At 37.7% G+C, this 18,349-nt stretch overlaps 1 protein-coding gene across 9 annotated transcripts in view; it reads left to right on the top strand.

Moving 5' to 3' along the window:
- The window catches only part of LOC117410799 (protein FAM135A-like), a 70,046-nt gene that overhangs the window by 11,027 nt on the left and 40,670 nt on the right, over positions 1–18,349 (top strand). For 4 of the 9 annotated variants that reach the window (XM_034017626.3, XM_034017628.3, XM_034017630.3 and 1 more), the window contains exon 3: positions 1,440–1,568. The exons of 1 other annotated variant lie outside the window; for it this stretch is intronic. In XM_034017626.3, coding sequence (XP_033873517.1) covers positions 1,492–1,568 — 77 coding nt within the window. In that variant the 5' untranslated portion in view covers positions 1,440–1,491. Of the gene's footprint in view, positions 1–1,439; positions 1,569–3,759; positions 3,845–18,349 lie in introns of those variants that run through there. 4 more of the 9 variants (XM_059025007.1, XM_059025006.1, XM_059025005.1 and 1 more) reach the window with 1 other exon arrangement.

The following is an 18,349-nucleotide window of genomic DNA, read 5'->3' as shown; positions in this document are numbered from 1 at the left end:
CAGCATTGCTGCTGCCAGAGTTACCACTGCTAGAGTACCCCACATCCCTGCCAGCAGCACGTGTGGAGGAGCCAGCGTTGCTGCCAGCATTGCCACTGCTGCAGTGCCCCGCACCACTGCCAGCATTGCCACTGCCGGAGTACCCCGCACCCCTGACAGCTGCACGTCCGGAGGGGCCAGCGCTGCCAGCATTGCCACTGCCAGCATTGCTGCTGCTGGTGTGCTCTGCACTGCCAGCAGTGCCGCTGTTGGCGTTGCCACTGCCAGCGTGGTCACTACTGGAGTGCCCCTGCACCGCTGCCAGCATTTCCGCTGCTAACATTTCTGGTTGCTGTTTTAAGGGGGAAGGTGGCCGATTATGGCCAGGTGTGCTGTGCACAGCAGGGGAGGTATGTGTGGGGAATATTGGGTTGGCAGGGAGGCAGTTAAATTCCTCATTGCCAGAAAGCACGTGAGAATGTGGCTGGGGCCATAATTGAATGATTAATGGTTAATGAGGCTCCAGCCACAGGTGTATAAAAGGGGTAATCACAGGTGTTAGAAGTTAATGTCTGTGTTGTATTCAAGTTGTGTTTTCAACAGAAAATAAAATAGTCTATTGGCTTTATATGTGGCAGTACACTAATACATCACATATCCGCCCTAGCCGTTTATCCGCCATGATCAATCTCTTCATCAACGTTTATTATTAAACAGAGGAGATTAGAAGAACAGATTGTAGATCCTACCAAAGTTTCCGTACTGTGTTCTATGTGATCCGTGCGATGCCATTGCTGGTAGTGTCACGTGAGCTGTTCAGTATGTTGATATGTAAATAAATCCTGTTCACCTGCTGGGCGTATCAACTTCAACCTCCGTCTCCATCTCCTGCCTGTCACTCTGCAGCGAATGCACGCATCCACACGGCAGACGGCTACCCTGTCACAAGCATTAATACCCTGTGTCTTTCTAAGCAAGGGATTTAAGGACGCTCCTAGTAAAAGCTGACTCTCAAAACAGAATTGTGTTACTATAGTAATTGTTACAGCTGTGTATAATGGTATTTAAAACAGGATTCATTCATCTGCCTTTTTACATATCCGCCCTTACTCTGGTCCCACCTCAGTTGGATATGCGACGGATTACTGTGTTTGTTTTGCTGTTGTGACACAATGCAAGTTTCACCTCCCATGTACTAAGAAACTCCAGCTCTTAATCACCAAAATGAAAATAATAATTTGCAAGACACTCCTTGAAAGACTTAGCCTTTATCCAGGGCAAAATCTTTACCAGATTTTTTTTTTCTCAGTGAACTCTTTGATGCTTTCTTTGCCTATGATGCACATACAGTACCATCAATTGTGATGTATTAAGAATCTTGTTAAATTCATGTTTTAAAAAAGGACAGTAGCTGCTGTTTTGTGATGCTTATGATTTGATACAGGAATTTCTTCTCACAGCTGTGAAGCCAGGGATGTAAACAGCGCTTATCTTCTACTTCTCCGTTAAACCATGAGTGAGGTGCAGGCAACAGTGGAGTTCTCTGTGGAGCTTCACAAGTTCTACAATGTGGATCTATTCCAGAGAGGGTAAGTGCAGAGCAAAACATAAATAAATGCTTTATTATTATTATTATTATTATTATTATTATTATTATTATTATTATTCCAACTCACTACGTATATACCTAGTGCTGGGATGAATATTTATTCAAATATTTATTTAATTTGCAAAATGTAATCAGAACCCTTACATGTAACACTGTATTAAAGTAAAAGGCCTTACTTTACCCCCCACTGAATTAACTGCAGAACAAAGGATGCCAAGCAGTAATTTAAGTTAAACATGTTTTTCATGTGTGGGGAGCATTGCCAAATTTTTTTGTTTTATTACATTCCACATAACAGAAACTAGGATCACAACAAAAACAATTGATTATTATGCATAACTTTTCCCTTACAAGCTGGGCCAGTGTTCAAAAACTATGAGGCATTTGAGTCACACACTGTACCTGCATCTTTATCCCCTGATTATGAGACACTTCCAAAATCTGAAGCAGCACCTGTGATTTTAGGTAGGGTTTGGCAGCTTGGGTTGTGCGCGCATTCCTAATCTGGACTGTTTACTTCATGCTGTCAAAAGATGCGTTGATCCTCTGTTGTTTAAAAAAAAATATATATATACAGTACTGTGCAAAAGTTTTAGGCAGGTGTGAAAAAATGCTGTAAAGTAAGAATGCTTTCAAAAATAGACATGTTAATAGTTTATATTTATCAATTAACAAAATGCAAAGTGAGTGAACAGAAGAAATCAATATTTGGTGTGACCACCCTTTGCCTTCAAAACAGCATCAATTCTTCTAGGTACACTTGCACACAGTTTTTGAAGGAACTCGGCAGGTAGGTTGGCCCAAACATCTTGGAGAACTAACCACAGTTCTTCTGTGGATTTAGGCAAACTCAGTTGCTTCTCTCTCTTCATGTAATCCCAGACAGATTCGATGATGTTGAGATCAGGGCTCTGTGGGGGCCATACCATCACTTCCAGGACTCCTTGTTCTTCTTTACGCTGAAGATAGTTCTTAATGACTTTCGCTGTATGTTTGGGGTCGTTGTCATGCTGCAGAATAAATTTGGGGCCAATCAGATGCCTCCCTGATGGTATTGCATGATGGATAAGTATCTGCCTGTACTTATCAGCATTGAGGAGATCATTAATTCTGACCAAATCCCCAACTCCATTTGCAGAAATGCAGCCCCAAACTTGCAAGGAACCTCCACCATGCTTCACTGTTGCCTGCAGACACTCATTCGTGTACCGCTCTCCAGCCCTTCGGCGAACAAACTGCCTTCTGCTACAGCCAGATATTTCAAATTTTGACTCATCAGTCCAGAGCACCTGCTGCCATTTTTCTGCACCCCAGTTCCTGTGTTTTCGTGCATAGTTGAGTCGCTTGGCCTTGTTTCCACGTCGGAGGTATGGCTTTTTGGCCGCAAGTCTTCCATGAAGGCCACTTCTGACCAGACTTCTCCGGACAGTAGATGGGTGTACCAGGGTCCCACTGTTTTCTGCCAATTCTGAGCTGATGGCACTGCTGGACATCTTCCGATTGCGAAGGGAAGTAAGCATGATGTGTCTTTCATCTGCTGCAGTAAGTTTCCTTGGCCGACCACTGCGTCTACAGTCCTCAACGTTGCCCGTTTCTTTGTGCTTCTTCAAAAGAGCTTGGACAGCACATCTGGAAACCCCTGTCTGCCTTGAAATTTCTGCCTGGGAGAGACCTTGCTGATGCAGTATAACTACCTTGTGTCTTGTTGCTGTGCTCAGTCTTGCCATGGTGTATGACTTTTGACAGTAAACTGTCTTCAGCAACCTCACCTTGGTAGTTGAGTTTGGCTGTTCCTCACCCAGTTTTATTCCTCCTTCACAGCTGTTTCTGTTTCAGTTAATGATTGTGTTTCAACCTACATATTGAATTGATGATCATTAGCACCTGTTTGGTATAATTGTTTAATCATACACCTGACTATATGCCTACAAAATCCCTGACTTTGTGCAAGTGTACCTAGAAGAATTTATGCTGTTTTGAAGGCAAAGGGTGGTCACACCAAATATGGATTTGATTTAGATTTTTCTTCTGTTTACTCACTTTGCATTTAGTTAATTGATAAATATAATCTATTAACATGTCTTTCTTTGAAAGCATTCTTACTTTACAGCATTTGTTAATTGTTTATCCCCTGCACCTGGTAAATATTGTCAAATTAGGACCAGGTGCAGGGTATTTAAGGGAGGCAGTTAGTCTGCTCAGGGCTGTGGTGGAGAAGGTGGCAGAAGAGGTGTGCTGCTTCCTGGCAGTCGTGAGGTAAAGAGTGTGCTGTATGAAACTTGTGTGGTTTTTGTTTATTGTGTTTGGCGGGGAAATGGCTTAGCCGTCCTGCAAGTTAGTCAGGGAATAATCTGTGTAGTCAGCGCTCCAAAATCTGAGTTGGGTGTTTATTTTGTGTTTTGTATTTCGTGTTGTTTTTATTTTGTTTGAATTAAAAATAACACATCAGCACGGAAAAAAATCTGTATGTTGGGTCGCAGTTTTTAAAGGGGCAAGAACCCGAGCGGGTGCAAGCCTTTTACTATATATATATATATAATTAATCTGATGGAGCCCTTTTTTCATTTGCCATTTTAGAAATTGTTTTGCAAGTTGGCAAAATGTATAATTTCTGGCAGACACAGACATTAATTTTTGCCTTTTGAATACGTCGAGCAATGTTCATTGAAATATTCAGATACATATGTCTGAATATTGTCTGGTATCTCTCATTCAAGGCAAAGTTGGCAATTAGGGTAGCAGGTTAAAATGACTTATATTCACAAGAACTTTATCGGTGCGGATAAATGTTCAGCAATTGGAAATGTAGTAGTTAACATTTTAGCAGGATACTGGAGGACGACAAAACCAACTGCTCAGTGGAAAGGAGGTGGCGTGACCAAAACATCCTGTCCTTCCTCACACTGGGAGCAATGATGAATACAGCAGATGGAGCAGCTTCTGTTTGTCTACATTCAAAATAGTTAAACCATCACAGGCTCCCACACGTCACATCAATTTGTTCAAACTGTACCCAGTAATTTTCAGCCAAACCAATGGCGAGACAGAATGTCATTGCATAGGCGTGCATCTGCTTCACATCGCTATAATGTTTAGGCCCTTGCTAAACAAGTTATTTGAAATAAAATTACTAAAATAATTTAGCACAACTGCTTTTGGTCAACTTATTTTCTGTATCATGTCTATTTACAGTAAATCTGTTACTTATCGTCACTGTTTATTTATATACTGCTATAGTATTTGTCATTGTGCTAGAAGTGTTAGTTAAATGTGTTTTTTTTTTTTTTTTTTTTTTTTAAGACTTGCTTATTCCCTCCACCCCCCCCACCCCCCCATTAGTCTTTTTTTGGCATTAGCTGAAGCTACTAAAATAAAACTATTATAACAATGCCCCCTGTGGCTTCCCATTAATCTGTAATGATATAGATTTATCTGTGGGTGCGTTAATGTGCTGATTTTCAGGTAAACACTAGTGTTAGATCATTCCTGTGGCAATAAGGAACTTAAATTGTAATTTATTTGGATAACAACTCAAAACACTTCAAAACTTGAGTGAAGACTTATTTGCAGTCCAAAAACAGGGAATCTATCCAGCTGTATTTCCAGCCTGCCTGATGTTTTTTGTGGTTGATAATTTTAATAAACCAAACATGGTAACACAGTAACGTTACCTTAACATAAAAAAAAATTATATGAATTAACAAATAACCTACGCAAAGTGCCTGAATGACAGTTTGGAATGACCAGGCTTCTGGTTAGTCATCTTGAACAGGGGATGAGATGACAGCTGAACACTGGTTCTGACCTCTGCTCACAACCAGAGTGGTCTTGGTAGTTAAGCTATGGCAATAAGCATTTTACAAAGATACAAAAAATATATTTTAATGGGGTCTAAAAACATAAAACATGTTCATTGAGTCAATTCATCTGAGATGGCCCTGCTGCACAGGACACCAAGCAGACCGCATCCTAGAAACCCGAAAGGCTACAGTATGTAAAGTTCCAGGATAGATCCAGTACATCTTGCAGGTTTTGATATAACTTATTTGGAAGTGGTACTGGCTCTTTAGCTTAGTATAGTATAGGGGTTAAAAGGGCTGAGAATATTAATTCTAAGTGGCACATCAAAATAGTCAATCAAACATAATTTACTGCCAAAAATAAGCATGGTAACCTTAACTAATCTTTGCTGTCTTTAGATCCCTAGTTCTAAAGATAGGCAGTGTTTGCTGTGATCATAAATTATTGTTACGTAAGCTGTGGAATGATTTCAAACTCAGGATCACAATTTATTACATTTTCGTTTGTTTGTTTGTCTTCAGGGCTTTTGAAGATATTTGTGCTGTATTATATGATCACATCATCTGCAAGCAGTGCATTTGTGACTGCCAAATGCATTGCAGCAGTTTCTAATGCTTGCCTTGGACAGATTTTGTAATGTTTTGGCAATCAGCTACATGTGACAGATAAACCTTAGCTGGCAATGACTGAAAAACAATTTTGGGGTTTGCTTTTAAACCTTAGTTTCATACCAAGTACCTGCAAAGTGTGGTTTGTTGGCATTGGGAGAAAAACTTTAAGTAGAGACCGTATTTGCTGCAGGTACCTTTTCTGGGCTAGATTGCGGCACACTATCTCTAATGGTTGCTTCTTAAATATGATGTTCATTACTAAAAAGGTGCTCCTAATGTAAAGTTGAAATTGTAGTTTTGGAGCCTCTGTTTGTATGCTGAATACCCACCGCAATGCTGAACTTGGCATTGGATCATTAATGTCATGCCGGTGGTCATTAGTGATCTTTCACTTAACTTAAAAAAAATAATAATAATAAAAGGCACCCGTCTGGTGTTTTTACAGTGGAATTGTGCTCTATAATGTACTGTAGATTAAAAGCACTACTTGCATGGTAATAGTATAAGGGGTATTGTGGCTTGTACTTGTGGCAAGAAAACTTCCAGTATAAATGGCTTGACAGTTCAATGTCAGTGCAAGGTACACAAAACAAATGACATATTGTGTAATTTCTTTTAACATAATTGAACGGAGACTACAGTCATTATGACTTGTGTGGATTACACCTAACTTAAACTTTGCAATTAAACATGTTAGATCATAAACTGGTATGGTAGGTATAAAGCACTGTAACATCCCACTGCAAACAACAGCAAATGTTAAATATCTAATTCTTAGTTCTTACCTATCATTACATGATTCTCACAAGGCCATTATTCTCCTGTTTATCTTTTTGCTTTCCAGACTGTAGAACCCTGTCCAACACTCACGTTCCATGCTGCGCATAGGAAACTCGCTGGGCTTCACCCAAGTCAATGTGATAATAAACAAAAATGTTCTAATAGCCTAACCCTAAACGACATTTTCCAGTTAGCAACCTTAGTGGAATACTGGATTCTCTAGGGAGTAACGAGTATGGGGTTACTTAGCCTGGCTGGGCATAGGCTGTTTACAGTAGGCATTCCTATGAAATGTGTAAGACAGGCCTATATGTAGGCTACTGTACCATGACCGGGCTTCTGTCACAATATTTCTAAACATAGTATGTTAAACTGCAGCTTTCAGCTGACTGCTGTTATAACTAGTGCTGGGACAAATATCCGAATATTCAAGCAAATATTTTTTGACATGTATTCAGATACAAAAATCAGAAGCTCGTATTTGCTACAAATGACAAAAATACCTTGCACTTATTTACCATCTCACCAGAATTTGCGCGACAGTTTAAAAAAAAATGGCAAATGAAAAAGAGCTCCATGTGATATGTGAGATTAATATATAATTTTTTTTAAAAAATCACAAGATCAACACAGCACCACTTGAGCCTCTATTTAAAAGTTTTTGACAGCAAAAAGTAAACAAAAAACAGATTATGCGTGTGCACGCATAGTGATCTCTATGGAAAGCCATCTGGGACAAAAATGTGTTGGTCTGCTTTAGAGTGAGTCAGAATCTCATGGAACAGAAAAATGGCCAGCACTTCATTCTGAAATGCCTTGCTTAAACAGTGCCCAACTTCCAGAAAATGTTGTGTAGTGATTTTTATATTGATTGTATATATTATGTATTTTTTGTTGCGACTTTCTGTTATTTGGAATGTAATACCAAAACAGTGAGTTTGTTCCCCTTCGTTTTACAACGCCATTTCGACATTTGTTTTAAGTGTTTAAAGTTAAATTTCAGTTTTCGTTTGCTTGTTCAACTACAAAAAGGCACAAGTAAACCTCATGTTATTACTTTATGAAAACATGTCTGTGGTCACTGTTTACTGTGGAGAAATGGAAATGGCAAGGAATGAAAAAAAAGTAATAAATAAAATGCGGTGTGAACTTTATGTACTATTTATTTCAGTAATAAACAAAACAATGCTTAACTTGAACTGCTATATGGTATCCTTTGTTTTGTAGTTAATTCACTGGGGTAAAGTAATTCCTACACAACGTATTATTTCCTCCTGTGCTATTTCTCTAAACAAACTGTTACGTATTGTAACCACTTGCTGCAGGGTGCGAAATAACCGACGGCACCGGCGGCAATTACCGCAGTGCCCAAGCCACTTGCCGCAATGCCTCTCAAATTAAAAAAACAAATGACAAAAGTTACCAGTAAGCCCGGCCGTCATTGTCGCCGGTGTCCCTCAGCAGCAGCACATCTGATCTGCAACCCATTCACAAACTTGCTCAGCGTCAGCTGGCCCGTTCTGTCACAATTCAGTCCTGCAAGAAAATGAGTCATTATAATGTATTATTGTTGGCATTCTTTTTACTGTGCACTTCCCAGCACTAAGCCACAAGAAAGGCATACTGTATCATTGGTTAATGACGCGCAAACAGAAGGAGGGACGCTGTTAGACTGAGCTCAATATGACCTCGTTTCCAGGAATTTTCAGTCACAAGTGTTCACTGTGTGATTTTTTTTTTTCGTCTGTGAGCCCCAATGCCAATTCAAAAACGTTTAAAAAGAAAGAGGAAAGAACAACTGTCAAGCGGCAGTGAAGTGTTCTAGGATTTGCCTAATGTTCAGGTAAGCAATGGGTGCACAACAGTTCGTCCCCGACAATAATAATAATAATGTGAATTTACAGTTGTCAAGTACAGTACTGCAGAAAGGATGAGATTAGACAGAATGAAATTTAATTGTGACAGAACAGGCTTAAAATTGAAATGCTTTAACGGTGCAATATACATTCCAACTCCTTTCATATCTTCAGTGTATATTGCTAATTTATATAGACATTTCAGTGACCGTTGCTGTTTTTTAGTTCGGTGTTATTCCCCCCACAACACCAACGCTAAAAATGAACACCCAATAGATGGATTATTATTAGTTTTGCTCAAATTCTTAAACAAAAAAGGAAAAAAAGAAAAAAAACTGAGCAAGTAGCTATGACATGGTTCAAGTAGCAGCTCTCCGTGTTATGAAAAGAGTAGGAGAGATAACAATAGTGAACGAAACACAATCTTGTGATGTGGATCAATTTCTATTTTCATTTATTTTTGTGAAATACATTCTCAATACCTTACGTAGTTATGCTTTTTAACTAGTAAAACGTGCGCCTTCACGAAAGGGGTTAGAATGTGTATTCTTAAAAACAGCATAACTTTTTTTTTTTTTTTTCCTGAATCGAGTGTCCAGCAACGCACCATAACAAAACCAAATCCTTTGCAACTGTAAATTTCAAGAACTGTGAAACTATATAAAGTTTCTCAAATGTAAACATCTAACATTATGTATGTCCAGCTATTAATCATTGTGATGCAGAGCACTCTCCACTGCCTGATGAAGTTTCTATTTCGAGCAACTACAGCTCCGCAGACCGAACAGCTAATATTGTTATTAAACTCCAGCCATGGGTAAATCTTCAGCCAGTTTTCCTGAAAATCTACCTTTTAACTTTCCCTTCACTGACATTGCTTATGTGTGCTGTTGTATCACTAAGGCTCACAGTGAGCATGGATTTCACGATTTCCATAAGAATACTATGTTTAGCATATAAAAATGCAAATGTTTGCTTCACCAGCAGACAACATGGTATATGAAATCCAGTTGAACTTGCTTACCCTAAATTATGAAACACATGGCATAGAGGGCTTTAAAGTACAGACAAGCGCTATATTTAGCTCTTGTTGACAGGCTGACCGAGTTTTGTAAAAATACTCTGAATATTTATTTTTTGCCAAATTACCCTTTGTATCTTTTCATTATGAAAGTTTGTTTTTAAATTGGATTTTTTGTACCGTTTTATTTTTACAATGGAAAAGTGACCTATATTTTATTTCTGTAATAATTAGTGTGTGGATCACTCAGAAAACATTAATTTGTGTTTTGTTTGAATTCAGATTTCATCAACATAATAAACTATCTGTATTAATTTTTTGTTTTTTGTTGAGTATGAAATTGCCTTGGTGCCCTTGGGTTGGATTTATGTTTTGCCTTTTTAACCCCTAGAACTGCCTTGGCGCCCCTGAAATTTCACGCTCAACGAAGGCAACATTGTCTTGCCCTTCATGACCTTAACTTCATGCCCTGTTGCTGTAAAATAAAGGCACACACTCAGAGGCCACGGCCACACCGCCTGACACTGCTGCTATGCTGTCTCTGCCTGCGTTCAGAGCAATATAATGGATTTTATTACTTTTTGAAAAACAAACAAATATCCAAATGAATATTTAAATTATGAGTGAATATCCCGTGAACATGAAAACCCCATGTTCATCCCAGCACTGGTTATAACCCTTTCTTTGCTTAAGCGGTGTCCACATGTCGTTCTACCAAATCATAAGTGCATTACAACACAATCCCATTAATGTTGTGTTCTGAGGCAGTAGTGCATATTAGCTACAGTGTAAGCATCAGCAGATTTCTTTGTTTGTTTATTTATTAATTTATTAAACATGATCGTTTTGGAGCTGTATATAAAGTAGTCTCAAGTTATTGAGTTTCTGCCCCACCCAGCTATCAAATATCAGTTATATTTTAGCTGAGCTATCCAGCATTCCCAATCTGCAAACAAATGTAACAAAAGATTTAAGGGTTTAGTTTTGAATGTTGTATATGTCTGTCGAGTGCAATATTGTATCTTTTAAAAAAAAAAAAATGTATTGCAGCCCAGAAGTTGTTCAGAGGAGGAAGGTTTGGTATCACACAGTGGAAAGAAAGCAACATTTTAAAAGGCAATTAAAATGTGTCATCATTATGTTAAGCTGTTCAGTCCTTTTTAGTTTGTCAGAACTAAAGGCCGCAGATATTTGTCAGTGGCAGAACTAGAACACAGTTGATAATCTGATTTGACATTTGACAATCTGTTTACTGTATTTTGTCTGAACTGTGTGTGCATACTGCAAAACTTTTTGTATATACGATGTTGGACAAAATAATTGAAACGTTTAGAAAATGTATGGATTTCCCTTTGGCAGAGCTATCCAAAGACATTGATGAATCTGCTCCAATAACTCACAAATCTGTTGGTGCTGCTGCATATTATTTCAGTGCAATGATTTATATTTAAAATACATCGATAACTGTAAATGTGTGTGTGTGATGTGGCGGAGTGTCCCGCCCCTACATTTATATGTGCACTGTTTATTATTATTTGTATTATTGTTTGCGCCGCGTATTTGTTATTGTTTTTATCTTTTAAAAACCTTGTGAGGATGCGTGGCTGATCAGCTACTGATTATTTAACTAGTTGACAGTCACGCATTCTTACTAAACTCGTGCAAACTGTGGCCGAGGGGTAATAAGATAATTAACAGCTAGTTAACCCCTCGGCCAGAGTATAAGAACCTGCAGCTGTCCGTGCTGCGGGGAAGAGTGTACAGAGTACGGGGAGCGGAGAGAGCGAGGAGAGAGAAAGATTAAAAACAACTGCTAAGTATTGTGCTGGTGCTAAAACCAGCACGCTTATTTGTTTGGCCAACGCGCCTTTTTGTTTTGTGTTTTGTTGTTTGTTTGAATCTTTTGTTTTGTATTATTATTTAATAAATACGCTGACCGCAGTAGCGTTCAGCTTCACCCGCCCATCCACTGTTTTGTTTCTGGCATTTCCTGGTCCGTGACGTCACCACACACGCCATTCAACAACAGCACTCGGTCACAGTGATTTTATTGTATTGTTTTTAAAACCGACACCTCCTTATGCCGGACAAACATGTCCGGTTTAGCGAGGGGCTATTGTATGATTATGAAAAGCTTTTTGGGGGGTGAAGGTGGGGGCCCCACTATAGAATCTGATGGGGTTAAACTGCCTTTTATATATATATATATAATATATATATAATCACAATATTAAAATAGGTAAAAGGAAGACAGGACAGAATGCATTGTACAGATGACGTTTACATTTAACAAAAACAATGTTATTTTGATTCTTGCACCTCAACTCCCACTATTTTATGCCGTACAGCTGTCGCTAGAGAGTTCGCTAAGATGACGCAAATAATATTTAAATTAGTTTGTTGCGGCTCTCTTCATTAACATATTTGTTCTTGGTACATACGACAAAATGTGCACTTTGCGAATTGTCGTAACGAAAATGCAAATTGCGGTATGTTTGCGCTGCGACTAGCCCATCATGGTACATCTACCCCTTAATGTTTTCTGTGAGGGAAGCTTGTACAGATTTGGAGAGCAGTGACAACTGCTGATATCTCATGAACTGTTTCAATGTTATGGAAAATTTACAGGGGTGGATCCAGACTTTCATGAAGAGAGGGGGTCAAGACTGTAGGGGGGGGATACCCGATACAAAACATACTGTTAAAGTAAACAATAGAATGAGTGGAATAAAGCAGTTCATTAAAATGGGTTCATCCCTACAACCCTGGGAATAACCCTGTGTCTTTCTTAAAAAAACAATCTGTGTTACTCTTTAATATACATTTCTCCTGCACAGTCAACCGTGTGTTGCAAAATGTTGCAATTACTTGCACTTCACTTAAATACGAAGACCCATCTCACTAAACACAGAAATTAAATATTTTATTTTAAGATCCCTTGACATCCCAATGTCCTGTTGTAATCACACTCCCAGTGCTATATAACGTTGTAGTTGGGAGCCATAGTTATGTGACAATTTGTGTTCTGCCTTATAACTACTGTACTACTGCTAGTGCAATTGTATTATGGGGCAGAAGGGACCTGTTCCAAGGTAAAAAGGGCAGCCTTATAACTTATTGACATAATTTCTTTGTAATGACAGGTGTGAACCTGAAATTGGACAGTTCCCAAAATAAATATTGATCCCTATTTAAACAAATTAGTATTTAATTTGTTAGTCAAATCTTGGTAATGCAAAAATAAGGAGAGACAATAATTTAACCGACTGTCATTATGCCATACCTGTATTCACAGCCGCAGCAGTGTTGGAGTATTTCTGGATTGTCACAATCCATTTTCAGACCTTTGACGGCACAAATATGATCACAGAGAAATGTTTTACTGTACTCCTATTTTTATCATGGTGGTAGGGTATGAGGAGTCAGGGAAGCCACATTGCTGAGAGACTGTATTATGAATAGCTAGAGCTGTAGTGTGCACCTGCTTGCTACTGTAAAAAGGTACCAGATATGTATTTAATAAATTGCTCAAGGTGATTGCCAGTTTAATTTTTCACAATTCTATCCTGAAGTCGCAGGAACAACAACGTCTCTAGGACAAATGTTGGTCAGCACCGTGCCAACTTTTAAGGTGAGATAGTTCTTATTGCCACAGCCCTCTGCTACTATGCATTACTCTCAGAGCACTAGTCTAATCAAATGTGTAAAGGTGTGTGCATGCGTGCGTATGTGTATAGTTTTAAATCCTGACAGCAGGACATAAATTTGCATGTCTTGCCAGACCTCAGCTGCCGTGAGCCATCTCCTAAAATTCACTGTCACGGAGTGCTCTGTGTGAAACTCAAGTATAAGAATGTGATAATACATGTTTGATTTGAAAATTTTTGAAGGGCCACACCTAAATCAGTAAGGCAACAGCTGCAGCATATTCTTCATGTTGATTTCAGTTATTACTTATAATATTTCAGATATTATTATTTTTAACATAACCAGTTTTTCTGAGAAGTAATAAGATGAATACATGCACATCATAGAGTTTTTCTCTTTGTGTTCTGTAGTCTAACCCCTCTGGGAGTGCAGAAAAAATGATCCAGTATGGGTACAACTTTGTTAAGAGAGTCAAAAAGAACTAATAAATACATTAAAGACTCCTAAAAGATTTCCTGGGATACTGCAAGAAAGTCAGAGTAGATGGCAAAGAGCGGCATGTCTTGAGAAATAGGGACTTTTGTGTCTTGAAAGGAAAAAATAAGTAATTCACCACAGGTTAATGATGATGAGCTTTGCTGCATACTTGCAGCTAATGTAGCTCATTGATCCCTTTTATGGCTGATATCACTGCTTCATTGTCAGTGTAAATGTGTGCCAGAAACAGAAGACCAATGTATTGAGTTAGTGACTAAGATTTTGTACATTGTGTAGTGTTTATTACGATAAGGGTGGGGGAAGTTGATGTAGGATAACATCAGTTGATTAGTTTTAAAACAAGGCAAAACCTGTACAGGACACCCCAATATGTTTACATCAAATGGCAAACACAGATTTAATGTGCTTTTTTGAGTAGACGTGCCAACAAGGTGTTTGTGAATTGCTTAGCAGCTGGTGAATGGAGAAAGATCTAGGCAAATAGGAAGGGCATGTGCTGGCCACAGTAAATTGGGAAACATTCTGAATTGATTTTAAATTTAGACTGGAACTGTTACTGAAGGTTTGATTAAGTGAAATGAAAATCTTCTAATATATCTATAAAAATACAAAGTTTATTGTGTTACTCTCTGTAATCAAGTACAGACATTACTGCCGTTTACTGTAACATAGCTATCTGAATAACTTAACTTTTCACTGAAACTCATCTGTAAATATAGTGAATTCTGAGTCATTTCATCGCCACAAAGGGTACATGATTTCCTTTTAAACTTCCTTTTTTTTCCAGAAAACAAGAACTTGAATCTATGAGTCATTTATACTGTACACAAAAATTGGTGACACAAAAAAAAAAAAAATGCTGATGTCTCATCCAATTAACAAAATACAGGATGTACACACCTAATGTAAGGGATAACCACATTTATGCAACTTCTCAACAAATACAAGTTTCTATTACTGTAGGTCTGACTTCTAGTACTAGTATTGTAGCCCATACCCCTATGCATCTTTGTATGCTGTGTAGCTTTCCAAGTTAGAGATCAACTGTTCATCTACTATATTGGTGGTTTTATCCCTGATAATGTCCACACACTGCCAACGTATTTGCAAGTATTCAACTAAGCGACATAGAATGTTGTGGTCTTAAGAGAGAGTACTCTAGTACATCAAGAAATGCCAAATGTACTTTTCATGTAAAAAAAAAAAAAAAAAAAAAAAAAAAAACTCCAAAACTTTCTGGATTCATTTAGATGGGGATGTATTTTAAATTTTAAACATTTTAAGGAATTGCTAAATGTTTAGTTCTAAAGGCCTAAATGTGGCACCCTTCTGCATCCAGTCTTAACTTAGAACGTTAAAAATCTGTCTGCTGTGTTTTTAAACTGTGGCCTTGTATTGGTCTCAGAAAACAGTGTCTTATCAACCTGTTATGTCACGCTGACACTACTGTATACAGTATTTAGGAAGATCAGTACCAGATGGAAACACAAGCAATGATTTGCTAGCTGAAGAATGCACTATAATTGTGTTTCCTATAGTCAATCCTTAGCTTACCTCACTATTGACTATGTTGGTTGTAAAATAAACAACAAAGCACAGTAGGCAAACTTTATTTTTGCATACCACTTTTAAACCTGTCGCTTTTTGATAAAATTGTGTTTTCTAATTTTAAACTTCTTATCCCCATAAGAACAGCAACTTTGTAAGTCCTGATTCACAGCCATAAATAAAAGCCAATTGCCTCTTCCCAGAATACTTAAATTTTGTTTTATTTTGGGATGAATTCATGAGAAGTGTACTACATTAGATTACATGTTTTGGTTTGATGACAATTCTATTGTAGACACAGGTATTGTTTGGTATCGAATTAAAAGTCTGCACTGACTTTCCTATACAGACTTCCTGGTTTCCAACATAATTTTGGCAATGGGTACAAATAGCTATAGTGCATGCTATAAATGCGTGCAGGCAAGACTGAATTCACATATTTGATATGCTATTGCGGTGGTAGCCAAACTTCCTGACCCTAGGAGCCGCATAACAAAATTTCCATATGGCCAAGAGCCACAAGACACGTACTGTGAACATGAAATGTTTGCGAGGAAGACATTTTAAATACTAGCATTGTTGTGCAGTACAGTTGTTAGGCTATCTATCTCTTGATGGCAGCAAAATACACACGAACAAGGGATAGAACATTGCCTACACAGTTTGTGTAACTTGTATTGTACTGTAGGTCTACAGTGTATTAAACTTTAAACGTAATACTGGTGTTTTTCCATTATTTGTTTACTGTATTATGCACTTTTAAATAAAATATTTCAGTTATTATAAAGCAAAATATTATAACTGACCTGATTTCACCAAAAAACACAAACGCATATTTATGTAAGGATTCTTTTTGACAAGTTCTTCCCTTGAAGATATGATTACTGGGTTTAAAAAATTAAAAGACATGTTTTTCTTTTTTTTTTTTTTTTTTTTAATGACTGCTGTGTGTATTAAACTGTTGAACGTTGTGGATGACAATGCACTGTATTTATTTTGAAATTGATTACTGTACCTGCTAATGACGAGACGTAAGATACATATAATAATTTTAGACCTGAAGTATAACATTTAAACATGCATGTTTTAGTCTAGCGCCAACAGAGCTGCAATCGGCACCTTAATTCCGTATTCGATTATCATATAGACATTTATCAACGATAATCGATGCATTGATGTTTTATTTTTCAAAATAAACAAACGTTAGTTTTTTTTAACAGAAGATCTAATAACTAAAAACACCGTTGTGCATAATAATTAAACAAAAAGGCACGACTTGCATTCACATTAGAACACTTCCGATTATAAAAAAAATAAATAAATAAAGGACTTGCGTTTAACAACTAAAAAGAATATATACCGTGCGTCCGCATCAGATTAACATTGTATTAATAAAAAATACTATATTTTAACAGAAGTAATTTTTGAACCGTGGTTGTTCAATATTGTTTACATTTTATGTAAAAAACGCAAAGCATTTGAATTAATCTCACAAACCCTGACTAATGTAACTATCGTACTAGATACAGCTTATTTTTCTATAATATTGCCATATAATCCAAACACAGCATGCTTTGAAAGAAAGGGTAATTGGTAGATTTAATAGATAAAAAAAACAAAACCGTGTTGCCTTCATTTTTAAATAAAAAAAAAAAAAAAGTTAATATTTTGCCTACTTCTGATTTGTCTTATCCAACGCATAATGTAAACTTGTGTGTATCCTAGCAACGCGCAAATCTACCGTACTAGCATTAGAAGCAGCGCACTCGCACTCAAGGTTTTAATGCAAACTGGCAACAGGAGAATTAAAACTGGGTATTAATTAGATGCATCGATTCACCAAAATGTAATCGAATCTCGGTAAAATTTAAGCACAGATGATCAATAATCGATGCAACAATTGTTGCGCCCTAAGCACCAACACTCCAATTGTAAAAAAAGATTAATTCATCTAAGTACGTTTGCCATGAGCGATATACCATGCTTGCCATACAAAACTCGCTTGAGTCATTAAATCAGCTTCTTTACTGAACGCCGAAAACATAATCTGCCTTAAGTCTGATCCAGGAGGATATTCATATGAAAATGTGTTGTGATTTGTTTCATAATGACGTTTGAGGTTGCTCGCCTTGTACAGACTAAACTTTGTAGGCGATTTACCACTGTTTTCAGTGAAAGCAAACTCTTCCTCCCAGTCAGGTTTAAAGCCTCATACTTTCGTATATTACTCGTGGAGGGTTTGCTCAATGCCATTGTCCACAAGCTGCAAAGTGTGCGTCACCCAGCATTTCACTGAAGGCCGCACTTGAATTGCAAAAGAGTCGCGGTTTGGCCACCTCTGTACTATTGCAACACAATACTGTATGTTGTGCTCTTATAATTGATATTAAAAAGCCCAAATAAAACTTCCCCTTTTATGGCTTCAAGTCTATTATGATAGAAAACAAAATGTGTGATTGATATTTGTCTGTGTATATAGGCTATAATATTTCACAATTACTATGCTGATTTGGCAGAGGAGCAAAAGGGAAAACGGACAAACAAAAAAATTAACTGACTGTGTTTACTAGCAAGTTAATGCTGTTTTCTCACTGGGGTGTTTGCAGTTTGGACAGTTTGTCCCTTTGCCCCAACCCTCACATTATTTACTTTTCACACCATGCAACCACTCGATCCTTTCTCATCTGTTTTCCATGTGGTTTTGCCCCCATTTCCTATTGTAAAATGTTATGCAAACTCCAGTAACATAACAACCAATGCAATTCTTGCTGACAAAGCAAGCACCGGGGACGTTATTTGTAAATACTGACACATGCAGTGCTGTTCAGTATGTTTGTTTAAACTGTTGGATAGAAGTTCCATTGTATTATTTTAACAGTGGTGCACAAACCCAAGTTCTGTTAGTAGAAGTTTTCAGGCTTGTGCATAAAACTGTTGCACCTCCATTGAGCTGTAGTTGTAGAGCTGTAGCACTAACATTTTGATGTAGGGCAGGGGT

Source organism: Acipenser ruthenus, chromosome 6 (assembly GCF_902713425.1).
Source record: "Acipenser ruthenus chromosome 6, fAciRut3.2 maternal haplotype, whole genome shotgun sequence".
NCBI lineage: Eukaryota > Metazoa > Chordata > Actinopteri > Acipenseriformes > Acipenseridae > Acipenser > Acipenser ruthenus.
The sequence above is the reverse complement of the archived record's forward strand: the minus strand, read 5'-3'. Positions and strand labels throughout refer to the sequence as shown.